Source organism: Typopeltis vanoorti, chromosome 6 (assembly GCF_054136105.1).
Source record: "Typopeltis vanoorti isolate ZY-2024b chromosome 6, IOZ_Tvanoo_1.0, whole genome shotgun sequence".
In the NCBI taxonomy this organism is placed as follows: domain Eukaryota; kingdom Metazoa; phylum Arthropoda; class Arachnida; order Uropygi; family Thelyphonidae; genus Typopeltis; species Typopeltis vanoorti.
Window position 1 is genome coordinate 49,679,967 of NC_143554.1, and position 14,550 is coordinate 49,694,516.

Below are 14,550 nucleotides of genomic sequence, written 5' to 3' on the forward strand. Positions count from 1 at the left end.
AGTAGAATATTCATGAAAACATACAAATTTATATTTGCTTATGTAAACTAAATTTTCATCCGTATGCTGATTTGCCTATATAAATTTTATCAGAAAGTTTCAGATATATTACGACAAAGGAGAATGATTAAAACATGTAGCCAAATTGGCCATAAGAACACATGCAATTTACAGACAAAAATACTTTTGTTGGTGATGATGGGCAGTAGATGGCATTGATGGTAGTTATGTGTAGCGGGAGAGTTATGTAGTATGAGAGATGATCAGATGTGTAAGTATAGCAACATGAAGCAAAGTGCCTGCCCAGAATGAGTCCATGAACTCCTTGGAGGTCTCACAATAATAATAATAATAATAATATATTACATTTTTTTTATTCAAAACAATTTTGATACACAGTTATAGAAACAAAATACATACATATTCAGAAATATATAAAAATAGTTAAAAATGTGCAATTTTAAACAACACAAAGTGCCTACTTCATTACCTTTTAATAAAAGAAGGATCTGTGAATATATCAGGCAGAGGTATTCCTTCTTCAATGCATATTAGGTACAACCCAAGAAGATGGCGATCACATCCTAATAAAAAGTCACAGGAAAATAGAATATAATTACACTATTTTTTTAAATAAATAAACAGCAATATTTTTTTATGTTATGTAATATAATTAGAGCAGATGTTCACAAGATGAAAGAAAGCACATATGAATAAATTGGAGGGAAGTTGCAAAGCTCTTTTTGTGTTTGTTTTTCTCTTACCCCTTTCCTATTCAGAGAGTGAAATGACTGTTATTACTCTGCAGACATACAGTAGTTGAAATGAAATGCAAGAGGGATTATTATTAATTACAATTTTATTTCTGCCTTTCACCAGAAGACCTAAAGTCCATAAAGGGTGGCTATGGCATTAACACTCAATTATTTTAGAAAGTGCACTAGACCACATTCATGTTTTTGAGGGAAAGACCAGAGCATTCAGAGAAAAACTAACCTCAAATATCAATAGTCATGCCATATACTGGTCTACACCCCTTGTGGAACAAGAAGCATGTAATCATTATCATAATCAAATTCCCTCAAGGGGTGTATACATATTATAGCTATACACATGACAGAACTATATAAAGAGTTTACATTATTACCAACTTCCTATTGACAATTTTCCTCCAAATTATTTTGTTATCGGACATATTTTTAATATGACTTTGCCATCAATACATCTCTTCATTCCTTTAATTTTTCTCAGAACTCTCATATCTATGGACTCCAATCAAGTGTTATATTTCTAACCCAATACTCTACCTAAAGTCAGTCAAAACACTGTTATAGTTGAATAACAGTGTGTTTTGACCGACTTTTGTTTCATTGCATATAAATTTTACTCACCAATATATCAGCTTTGCTTATTCTGTTATCTATTTCCATATTTAATTTACTCCCTATTCTAAAATTTGTGCCTAAATAGCCAAAATGTTTTACTTGTTTTATAGGTTTCCCATTCAGGATGCAGCTGATGTTTTCAATGCAAGCTGATGTTTGATGGTTTTTTTTTTTGGATTCTGCAAAGACATTTGATGGGGTTCCACACGATAAGCTGATATTTAAATTGCAGCACATGGGTTAGATTTCAGTTAGTCAACTGGATTCAGGACTAGCTTTCTGATAGGTATCAGAGGTTGTGTGTGGTGGGACAATGCCAAGGAGGCAGAAGTGGGATCCCACAGGGTTCAGTACTGGGACCTATGTTGTTTAACCTTTCTGCCAATGACATTGTCAATGGACTGCAGAGGGATATTCGGTTGTTTGCAGATGACATGAAGATGGGAAGGATTATTAGTAATGGTGCAGAAGTGGCAGCATGTAAGAGGATTTGAATAAACTAGACAGATGGGCAAATGAATGGGAGGAGTCCAGCTTAATGTGGCAAAATGTAAAGTCTTGAAGTTTGGGATACATTGATGGGAGGCTGCATACTCGATTGGAGGAGTTATACTGGAGTAAGTAGGGGGAAACAAGAGATCTGGGGGGGGTGATTGATAGAAACCTTCAATTCAGGGAACATATTGCAAAGGTGGTGAAAATAACCCCAGAGGACTGCTACAATACTGAGTAGGACACTGACCTGCAGAGATAAAAGAGTTATCATCCATTGTATAAGACCCTGATCAGACCACCCTTAGATTACTGTTCTTAAATTTGGTCCGTCCACAGGATTTAAAGGAGATAAATTAACTCTGGAAAGGGTACAGAGGCAGATAACAAAGATGGTTTCAGGACTGTACAATTATGAGGATCAGCTGAGGGAATGTGGACTGCAGAGTTTGGTTGATAGAAGAAGGACAGGTCATATTATTGAGACTTTTAAACTGTTGAGAGGAAGTTACAGGGTTGACACTGGGTTCGCAGGACATATCACTGGTATTGATGACATACCAGTGATGACAAGTCTGACCCTTGTGATCACTGGAAGGAGCAATGACAAGGGGCCATCCCAGGAAGTTACAAACGAAAGCTGTGAGCAAGAGGTGAAGAGTGGTTTCTTTGCGTGGAGGGTGGTTAAACCATGGAATGCATTGCCTAATAGAGTGGTGAGAGCAAGAACGGTCAATGGGTTCAAGGAGTGGTATGATAGACTTTGTGTTTCCTAGGAAGGACCTCCTACGATGAGTCGCTTGACTCCATGGAGGCCTGAATAATAATAATAATAATAATATAATATCTTGTTTACAACATATAACTGCAGTGCCTAAACAGCTTTTCTCTTGGCACCATGTCATACTCCTTCTTCTTTCATATGCAAACCTTAAAATACAGATGCTTGTTATATTCCCATGATTTCTCAACTCTTTCTTGTATAGCGAAAATTTGATCTTGACAGCCTCAATTTGGAACATTCAGTATGGAAATCCTATATTTCTCACATTCAGTTTCATTTCTCTTTTCACAGACAGGACAGCTCTCCACCAGTTATCTGGAATTCCTCAACAGGTCTTTTGAACAATGCAGGGCAGCAAATGTAAAACTTTTTACGCCTCCCTATTTGAGCATTTCTAGTCAAATATCATCTATCCAGCTGCCATTCAAGTTTCTGAAGGCTTTTTTTGCCTCTTATTGATATTATTATTATTATTATTTGTGACACCTCCAAGGAGTCCAAAGACTCATCGTAGGAGGACACCTACTGTACAACTCTCAGTCTCCAATGCTATACCGAATCTCTACTACCAATCATCTACATAAAAGCCATCTACTGCCCACCACCATGACTGGTATTTTTTGTCTGTAAATTGAGTGTGTTTTGAAGGGCCAATTTGTCTGTATGCAGGATGAAAAATCTGAGTTTCTGGGAGAAAAAAACTCCTGCATCCTCTATATGAGATCTGCTAACTCACTTTCAACTGAAAAAGTCCATATAAAGATTCCTCCCGTTGCGATGAGAATTGAACTTAGGCCTTTTCTAATCGAACGGCGCAATGTATCATTGTGTTATGGCATATAATTGTGCTATGGCGGCACTTATCTATGCACCTGATTGCTTTCCTCTTTAATATTTTCTACCACCATTCAATCACTTCCTGTCACATTTAGCAACCTTTCAATGTAATTACTCAAGATAACTAAAATATCCTTACCTTCAGTTTTCATATCGCTTTTATCATCTCTGACTCCTTTTAAATTAATATTTCCTCAATTTCAAAGCTTTTTTTTTCAGTATCCTCCAGAACATTCTGCCACCTTCCTGACATTTATCATCTATACTTATACCATCACTTTTTGTAAATTAGCTACATTTACACATTTGCATGCTGGCTGAATCAATAAATAATCTCTTCAGAATTTGCCAGCAAGTCTCCAAGGTTTGGTTTCTTCAAATTCTCATTATTTTATTGAATAATATTTGTGTATTTGAGTGTAAAGTCGCTGAAAGTTTTTTTTTTTTTTTTTTTAATGGGAGAAACCATCTACATGTGGTTAGTAATGTATAGTACCATGGATGGATGGACAGTACTGTGGAAAGTAGTTGAACTTTGATTCTTTTTTTAAAACTTTTTGATATACTTTTCTTTTCAGTATGATATTCAGTTTCATCCTGCTCAAAATGAAATAATGATCACTTCCTATTTAAAAGCCTCAAATCTTCACACTTGTTTGGGGCGTATATTGTCATGTCCTAATAGTATACATTTCCTGAATTATAATTTACAGCTAAGCTCAACAAATAACTGTTTACCAAATGACTAACTTTCCTGAATATAATTCTGCAACATACTTAGTGAACCTCCTCCATAGAACACACAGTTCTTTTTATGTCCATTAGAATTATGGGTTACATAAGCTAAGAAAAATGGATTAAACAGATAATATTACTTATTCATTTTACTAAATAATAACTGATACCTAACTGGTGTATCCTTCTTAGCACGTTCATATGTAGTACACTATCAAAAAACTTTTCTAAAATCTAAATAAACCAAGTCATGGTTACTGTCACAATATCTCCCTTGTAATGAAACTCTTCATAAAAATAGTTATGACATTTGTCAAGATTGACTTGACCCTTCATGAACCCATGCTGCCACTGTTCAATAGGAGATCTCTGCCAAAAATGAAATGAAAATGAATTAATGTTCATTTCCAATTCAAGAATGAGCATTAGTTTACCTATAGCTCCAATGAGACTAACCAGCCTAGATTCTATTTTATATAATTAGCCTCTCCCGTTATGAATTAGTATTCTCTTAGCAAATTTCCAATCAGTAGGATAATTCCTAATCTTAGTAGTATTCAATCAAAATAATCATCTTCTTTTCAAGGATTAGGTATTTGTCTGTTCTGGCTTCACTGGGTCTTTCTATCTTTCTGCAGGTCTCCCCCCCCCCCACATTTTGTTTATATCTAATAGTAAACATCTCCTGAATTATAATATATAGTTAAGGTCAACAAATGGCCGTTTACCAAATGCGATTAGATTCTTCACCTGGGGCATTAATTATTTAACCACCTCTGTAGTGCAATTGGAAGAACAATGGTAAGTTGCACCCTTCGATTGGAAAAGGTCTAAGTTCAATTCTTGTCATGATGGGAGGAATCTTTATGTGAAATTTTTCAATTGAGGGTGAGTTAGCTGATCTCATATGAAGGTAGCAGGGTTTTTTCTCCTGGAAACTTGGTTTTTTCATACTGCATACAAATAAATTGGCCTAAAGTCCAATTTGTTTGTATGCAGGATGAAGGAAGGAATCATGCAGGAAGGCTTTTGACCTTTAGGACACACGCAATTTACAGAAAAAAATACTAATGGTGGTGGTGGTGAGCAGTAGATGGCATTGGTGTAGGTCAGTGATGGCAAACCTTTTTACCAAGGTGTGTCAAACTTTTTTTTTTAAATATTGACGTTGTTGATGTGCCACTTGCATACATGCATTATAAATGTAACTACATAATCATACATGGTGAGTTATACATATCATATTAGGCTATTTATTTAATAGGACATTGATATAAAATCTATGAATTCATATTATACAATTAATTTAATAAACTGAAATTACAAACTTACATTACATTTAATGACTTTTCTGTTGCTGACTACTGGTAGAAAGTTCTTTCAATGAACAAACCTACCTTCACCTTAACTGAGAGCGATCTTACACGATTTATCGCAGTTTTTTCATCAAAATATCAATATTTTTCAACATCCATGGTGTGTCACCTGAAACCCTCAAGTGTGTCAGTACTGACACGCGTGTCATAGGTTCGCCATCACTGGTATAGATAATGGAGATAAAGAGTTGTAGAATAGGTGCCCTCTCTCGATGAGTCTTTGGACTCCATGGAGGTGTCATAAAATAATAATAATAATAATTATTATTATTATTGATTGGGTAGCAGTAGAATCTCAAGGAGAAGAATGAAAATGAATTTATTGAGCTGTTGCAGGACAGCTTCCTTAAGCAGCATGTGACAGAAGGAACTCAAGGTCAAAGAGTGTTAGATTTGATTATACTGTCAGAGGGTGTTTCAGTTAAAGACACTATTCTGCCTCCAGTTGGTGACAGTGATCATGCGGTACACACTTGGGACGTGACTAAGTTTATGAATGTTCCATTCAAGAAAGGTCACATGCTGAACAAAGCAGGAAATTATAACCAACTAAGGAGTATACTGGCAGTACATGGGAAGCATTACAATACTTAAATGATGCAATATCAAATTGTGTACTGAGAGTTCAAAGAATAATAATGATATTATTATAATTTCTTATCATAATACTGAGTATGATAAGAAACTGGCTCTGCGTGATAAAGACAACCCACAAGAATTCTACTGATATGCTGGAAATAAAAGAAAGAATAAATATGAAGGAATAACTCTGCTAAATGCAGATGGGTGAAGGTTACAGATGCAAAAGAGGTTGTTCAACTAATGAGTGCCCATTTTGTTTAAAGCTAACAACCTGGTGTACACGATATTGAGCTTACTGGTATTTCTTCACTGGATGAAGAAACTCAGGTGTATGAGGACGATGTATTAGAGCTGTTGCACAAACTTAATAAGAATTCAGCAATAGGGACTGATGGGATATCAGCTCATGTGCTGAAAGAGTGTTCAGCTGAACTAGCTATTCCTTTGACCAGGCTGTTTATTATGAGTCTCAGAACAGGGAAGATTCCGCAGGAATGGAAAGAATGTATAGTAATTCCATTGCACAAGGGTGGTCAAAGACCAATGTATCCAACTATCAACCAATTAGTATCTCTGGAGTGGTGGTGAAGATTTTGGAAAAATTGGTTAGGGCTCGCATTCAGAAATCGGTGGACAGTGAATCTCTACTTGGAAATTAGAAACATGGGTTTACCGAGGGAAGGTCATGTTTTAGCAACTTGCTCACATACTATAACAATGTGTTATAGTATGTGAGATATAGTATGTTATAGTATATAGCATGTTATAATACTATAACAATGTTACCATTGAAGTAGACAAGGGGGAATGGATACACCATGATGCTTTTAGATTTTGCTAAGGCTTTTGACAGAATACAGCATGGTAGACTACTACATAAATAGTGTGAATAAGAGGATGGCTGATGGACAGATATTAAAAAGTGGTATATGGGGGGATGTGAGTCTGCAAAATTTAAGGAGAGCTCCTCTTAAGCCCCAGCAAAAGCTCTTTCTTCTGTTCTATTATTTTCTGCCTCATTACTATCATAAATGTCTCGGTACTGTCCCGAATGGACAGGGCTGTCCGCTTGGCTGTTAGATTGTGGCGCTGGCTTCCGCCAGACACCAAATTGTGTACTTTCATGCCAGGATGAAGGATGGTGGGCTTGGAGTTCCATCACTAAGGTAGCTAATCCCATGACTTTGTTTATCTAAAATATCAAAGTTTGAAACATCAACCTCCCCAATCTGTAGGTAGGCCTTTCTTAGCCGTATCATTCAAGAGGACTATAGACATGCTAAACGCTGGTCCCAATATCAGGGCTCCCAGATTGAGACTGCATCAGCAAAGCATAAGAGATGTGTGTTATTACTTCATGGCTCTGTAAATAGTGCTCGCTTCAAGGAATCACATCTGGTGCCTCCCCAGCATCAGTGGGTATGGATGGCACCAGACTACTTCCAGGTTATGAATGTGTTGATTTAATTAGAACAAGAATAAATGCCCTGCCACCAGGACCCATACAGCCAGATGGGGCAGAGATGACATAAGCTGTAAGGCTGGCTGCCACTACAGTGAGACTTTGTCTCATATACAGGGTGTTCGGGATAAATTTGACAGTTTCGTAAGGAAAAAGAAAATCTTCTTTGTATCTATTAAATTTAATGAATTGACAAAAAACATTACAGGCAGAGTTAATTACAATACTATCAACAAGATTTACTCAAAATAACCACCATTAGCATCGATCACAGCTTCAATTCTGCTTCGGAACCTCGAACAAGCTGATGCTACAGTCTCCCTGGGAAGGGCCGCAAAAACTGTTTTAATTTTATCCATTAACTGGGCTTTTGTATTACTGGAAGTGCGATTGGTGTCTTTTTCAACTGCACCCCATACAAAATAATCCATGGGGTTAAGGTCTGGGGAGTTTGGAGGCCAAACATTTGGACTGGTGAAGTCGTAGAAATTTTCAGACAACCATTTTTGACTTTTCCCAGAGGTGTGGCAAGGGGCCGAATCCCGCTGCCATACATACGGCCTACCATTGGCTACCCTTGTTATCCAGGGATTGACTACAGTTAGCAACTCCACGAACAAAGCCCGAATTCCAATGCCAGGGTTCTTCAACACCTGTTCCTGCAGATTTGCGAGGAATTCTGCTGTACGAACGCAATCAGATCGTCTGCTAGGGATCTTTCTTCTTGCTACATCCTCGTAGTCACCATTGCAAGTCTCTAGTTCATGCCTGATTGTTTTTACTGTATTCAGGGAGCATTGGGCAGCAGTCGTAATATCCTTATTTTGATGGCGGGCACGAATCATCATGATACAAGTTATTCTCTTCCATGATTCAGGTGGGTTCCAGCTATCCATCCTTTCTGACATCTTGTATATGAATGAAGAAGGGTCCAAACTTTTAAATGAAGAGAAGTGTGTGTTAATACATGTAACTTACGGAAAAATATAATTAATTATAAATATGTCAAATTTATCCCGAACACCCTGTATCTCAATGTTGCTTTCACACTCATAGTGTTCGAGTGCAGAGATATGATGCCGTGGTCTCCATATTGAATAATCATTTTAAGAACAAAGGTTGGGAGACCATGGTTGAACCTCATTACAGAAACAATAATGGTGTTAGAAAGCCAATATTATAATGAGGAAAGATTGTGATGTCTGGGTAATTGATGCTCAGGTAGTGGGCACTCACCTATTGTCATAAAAAACAAGGTCCAGTACTATGAGCAGAATTCAGACCTTGTAAGGCAGATAAGAGAGGAGCTTGAAACAGCTTTACCAGTGCCACCATCTCTCTCTATGTGGTGTATGGAGTGCCACTAGTTACAAGGATTTATATTCTTTAGGCTTATCCAAGAAAGACTTGTAAGTGATTTCCTTGAGGGCCCTGCAAGGCACACTGGTGACGTGGTGTTACCACCAACGTATGACTAATACGATAACACGAATTGGCGTCAGGTAATACTCTTGAAAATTTTTTTGTACAGGCTTCAGCCTTCTTCAGAGTCCTTTTTAGGACTAATGTAAGAGTAGTACTGCTCGCTCACCACAAAGTTAAATAAATAAATAAATAAGTGGTGTACCACGAGGATCAGAACTTGGTCCACTGCTATTCAATCTGTACATTAATGATAATGGGAAGGAATTCAAACAACATACAGCTATTTGCTGATGATGCAAAGATAGGTAAGGTAATCAGGAATGCTGCTGATATGCAGTACTTGCAGAATGATTTGAATAGGCTGGAATTGTGGGCATGGGAAAATGGATGTCAGTTCAATGTCCAATAATTTGTTGCCTTAGCCTTTTCACCACCTTCCTGAAGTGGAAGAATATTGTCTTCCTTTCACTCTTTTGGGACTTGTGCTGTTGCAAGACTTTTTGTTAAACAGGTAGGCTAAGGGCTGATGCTAACTCCTTGGAACATGCCCTTAAGACACATGGTTAGGTTATCAAATCCTATTGCTTTATTGACATCTAGCTTATTGAATTCCTCATATACCTCTTGCTCACTCACCATTAAATATTCTCTCATAACATTCTCTACACTTGAGCTTCTGATTTCACACTGAGGATGAAACACATTGATGAACTGCTCACTGAATACCTCAACTATGTCCTCTGCAGTAGTTACCAATCTCGCACTTTCATCTATTATCATCATCTTACAATAATCATTCTTCCTTTTCTAATTGCCACATATTGAAAAAACTCATGACTTGTACACTTTTGTTGTCCTTACCAACTGAGTCACTCTCATGGCATGTTCTTTATACTCTTCATGCAACTTATTATTATTATCCACTCTCCAGCCTCCAGGCAGTGGGGTTCGAATCCTGCCATGGATGTTTGCGATTGTCCTACTAATCATTTACAATATGTACTGCTGTAACCTGTGTCCTGGTGCAGTATGATCTTTGATGTCTTTGCACCGTAAAAATCAAAAATAACTAACTCTCAGAAGAATACCATCAAAATGAGAAAAAAAAAAAAAAAACTCCATAGCCCGCTATCAAATCAAGCCACTGCACAAACATTTACAGAAAGCAGGATATACAACTGCCCCTTAATAAACTATCATAGACCTCAATGGATTCATCCAATCAAGATTTACTAGCTACACCTTACTACTTACTAATCCTATCATCTCCCTTCTGTACCACCTCAAATGTAAAAGAATTCCACAGCCACGTTAAACAAGACTTAGCCATATGGAAACTAATGCTATGTCATATTTTAGGATGTTTCTCTAAGAGACATTCTTCTGCAGACACAAAAACTTTAAAAGACAGACACCTACTCATGGCTTACAGAAAATTTGTAAGGCCTCACAGGATTAGAGCAAGGGGATTTTGTCCTGGTCATATTCCTTGATTTCTGTAATATCCAAAGGGATGCAAGAGGTTAAGTTTTTGATAATAAACTGGAAATATCAAGAGTGTATGTGTGTGATAACGTTTATAAACATATATGCTCCTTCCAACAGAACAGACAATTATTCTTCCCAGAAATACACCCATACCTAAATGGTATTCAATATATGATAGTAGTCTAGACCAGTGTTTCTCAACTGCTGGGATGTGGCTCAGGCCCTGGCATCAATTATCAAAGAAAATGTTATGGAGGAGGTACAAGACAGTTGTGGTGATCAGATCCATGAAGAGTATAAAGTGCAGGCTAGAAAGGTGACAAGCATGGTAAAGAAAGAAAAGGTGCAGTATGAGAGGAGATTGGCTGATCAGGCCAAGGTTAACTCAAGGGAATTTTTCCACTACATGGCAAGCAAGAGAAAGAATAATTATGGCAGATTAACACTGATGGATAGTCATGGCAGCAGAATAACAGCCGCAAAGGATATAGTGGAATTACTGAATGTGGACTTTATCAGCATATATCATACTGGTGTAAATGATGCAGTGGAATATATAGAAGAGATGCAAGTATTAGGAGAATTGGAAGTGAAAGAAACAGAGGTGTACCGGATATTGGTTGGTTGGGTTAGATGTTAATAAGAATATGGGAATGGATGACATATCATCACGTATTCTTAAAGAACATGTACCACAGTTGTTTATGACCTTGATCTGGTTATTTAATGAAAGTCTTGTAGTTGGTAGGGTTCCTAAGAAGTGGAAAAAAGGCAAAACAGTACCACTCCATAAGCATGGTTTTAAGACAGAGGTCTCCTATAGAGTAGTCTGTATAACTGCAGTTGTGGTCAAGGTGTTGGAGAGATTGGTAAGGAATAGAATAGAGAATTGGGTTGATGAACATAGCATTCTTTATGATGGTCAGCATGGATTTGTAAAGGGTAGGACCTGTTTTAGTAATTTGCTTGCATTTTATGATAATGTGACGAGTGTTAAATAAAGGAGAATCGTATACAGTGATATTCTTAGACTTTACAAAAGCATTTGATAGATTACCACATGATAAGTTGGTGTACAAGCTGCAGAGGATGGGAATAGAATAGATAGTATATTATTTAAATTAGTGAAGATTTAAATTAAGTGCCTATTGGCTCTTTTATTTAAGATAGTATATTGATTAGATGGATCAGAGATTGAATGATGCCAGCAGGTTGTGTATGATGGAGCAGTGTCTCAAAAAAGAAGGGCAACCAGTGGCGTGCCCCAGAGCTCTGTTCTTGGGGCCCCTTGCTGTTTAACTTGTTTGTAAACGATATATCACGTGGACTGACTGGGGATCTTCAGTTATTTGCTGATGATGCAAAGTTGGGAAGAATCATAAGTAGCACTGTTGATGCTGAATCCCTTCAGGAAGATTTAAATAGACTTTTTATTTGTGAAAAAGAGTGGAATTATAGTTTTAATATCAATAAGTGCAAGGTGTTGCATTTTGGAGTGCAGAAATATAAGGCTATGTACTATATTCATGATGCCATACTGCAGGAAGTAGAAGAGATTAGAGATTTGGGAGTGATGGATGACAGTAGACTGAAGTTTAGAGGGAATATTGCTAGTGTTGCAATGGTTGCACATTGTAGTGCTGCTATGATAAGATGTACTCTAACATGCAAGGATAAGGAAGTGGTTGTGTCACTGTATAAGGCACTGGTGACCACACTTAGACTATTATGCTCAGATCTGGTTACCTGGTTTTCATTGTGATGTGGAGGCATCGGAGAGGGTCCAGAGGCAAGTGACTAAGACAATATCAGGACTTGAATGCTGGCTATGAACAGAGGTTGAAGAAATGTGGATTGCAGAGCTTGGTGGATAGGAAGAAAAGAGGTGATATGATAGAGACATTTAAGTTAGTGAGAGGATTTTATCCATTAATCCAGAGGGGATTATAAAAAGAGTAGAAGGTGAGAGGGGAAGAACCAGAGGTCATTCCTGGAAGTTACGTAAAAGTGTGGTGAAGAAGAGTGTAAGGAGTAGATTTTTTACATGGAGAAATGTCAGTGAATGAAATGCATTGCATTACCAGAATGTGTTGTTAATGCAAGGAGTGTTAAGGATTTTAAGATTCTATATGATAAATATGTTATCAGTTGAATGAATCTCGTACGATGAGTCTGTCGACTCAATGCAGGGTGTAATAATAATAATAATATTGGGCCATGAGAGGATCTCCTGGAATTTGTCATTTTAGTTTTCTAAACATTTTTCACGAATAAATATATTATAGTGGAAATATTATGAGGAGTGAATATTCGTGAATGTGTTGAAAAGTTCAGACCCAGAACACCTAAATAACATCTATATAGCAAATATCAGTGACTGAGCTACGTATTTTTAAACATGGAAGTATTCATGAATGATTGGGAATTTTCAGACATCGAAATCTTTCAACGTTCGGGAAAGGGAATACCGCTGTTTACGACCAGTCATAAAAATTGTTTGCAAGCTGATTACAACAATGGGCGGCATATTCTCTGTTCTCAAAACTGAATGAAATAATATCTGTGTTGCAAATGTCAGTGACAATCAGCAAGGAAGTATAAAGAAAAATTTTTCAGATCAAGGCAGTCTGTATCTGGTTCTCAAATCTAGTAATGATGAGTTGGTAATGATGGGCGATGGATGATGTTGATGGTAGTAGTTGAAGAATTAATTAGTATACGAAGTGTGCCCTCCCATGATGAATCCTTGGACTCCCTGGAGGTGTCACGTAATAATAATTTTACTGGAGGAAGCAGGGGAGACAAGAGATCTGGGGTTGATGATTGATAGAAACCTGAAATTCAAGGGACATATTGCAAAGGTGGTGAAGGTAACACAGAGGATTGCTGCAATACTGAGAAGGATGCTAACCTGCAGAGATAAAAGAGTTATGATTCCGTTGTATAAGACTCTGATCAGACCACACTTAAATATTGTTCTCAGATTTGGTCCCCAGGATTTGAAGGGAATAAATTAACTGTGGAAAGGGTACAGAGGCAGATAACAAAGATGGTTTCGGGAATGTACAATGTTAGTTATGAGGATTGGCTGAGGGAATGTGGACTGCAGAGTTTGGTAGATAGGAGAGGTGATATGATTGAGACTTTTAAACTGTTGAGAGGTGGTTACAGGGTTGACAATGGGGAGTTCTTTTGCTTGGTTGAACAGTGAGAAGGAGTGATGACAAGGGGCCATCCCTGGAAGTTGAGAAAGGAAGCTGTGAGCAAGAGGATGAAGAGTGGTTTCTTTGCATGGAGGGTGATTAAACCGTGGAATAATAGAATGGTGAGAGCGAGAACAGTCAATGAGTTCAAGGAGAGGTATGATAGACTTTGTGTTTCCTAGGAAGGACCTCTCGTGATGAGTCTTTTGACTCCACGGAGGCCTGAATAATAATAATAATAATAATAATAATAATAATAATAATAGTGTTTCTTCACAAGTTTGCATTGCAGTGTGTAAGTGCTTGTTTTGAAACCTGAATGCTGTGATTTTTTAAATGCAATAGGTCTACAGATTTAAATTTTAATATAAAAGACAAGGGACTTTGTTTATTTTTGGTGTTAAGAAATCTCATATTGAGCATGTTTGTAATGCAACAAATAGTCATTCAATCCACTTGAATCCACCATACAGAGTGATGTACAAAAGGAGGAGAAAACAGAAGAAAAAGTCTACATTCACTCATATGAACAGCTATTTAAAATATGGTTTCATACAATGCCCTGACACTGACCAATTGCCACAACCTCAATGTGTCATATGTGCTACTGTTCTGGGAAATGAAGCAATGAAGCCATTGCGATTTACCCAACATCTCAACACAAAACATTCCAATCTAGTCAAAAAAAACACATTGAATTCTTTATGCGTAAAAGAGATGCACTTAAAATAGAAAAGCAAATTATTTTCCAAGCTTCAACCACTGACACTTCACTTCTGAT

General features: G+C 37.3%; 1 protein-coding gene across 3 annotated transcripts in view; it reads right to left on the reverse strand.

Annotated features, from left to right (window-relative positions):
- LOC150105441 (peroxisomal carnitine O-octanoyltransferase-like) overlaps positions 1 to 14,550 on the reverse strand; it is a 311,316-nt gene that overhangs the window by 31,369 nt on the left and 265,397 nt on the right. For all 3 annotated transcript variants that reach the window (XM_090394815.1, XM_090394814.1, XM_090394813.1), the window contains exon 14: positions 491 to 584. In XM_090394815.1, the coding sequence (XP_090250941.1) occupies positions 491 to 584 (94 nt within the window). The remainder of the gene's footprint in view (positions 1 to 490; positions 585 to 14,550) is intronic.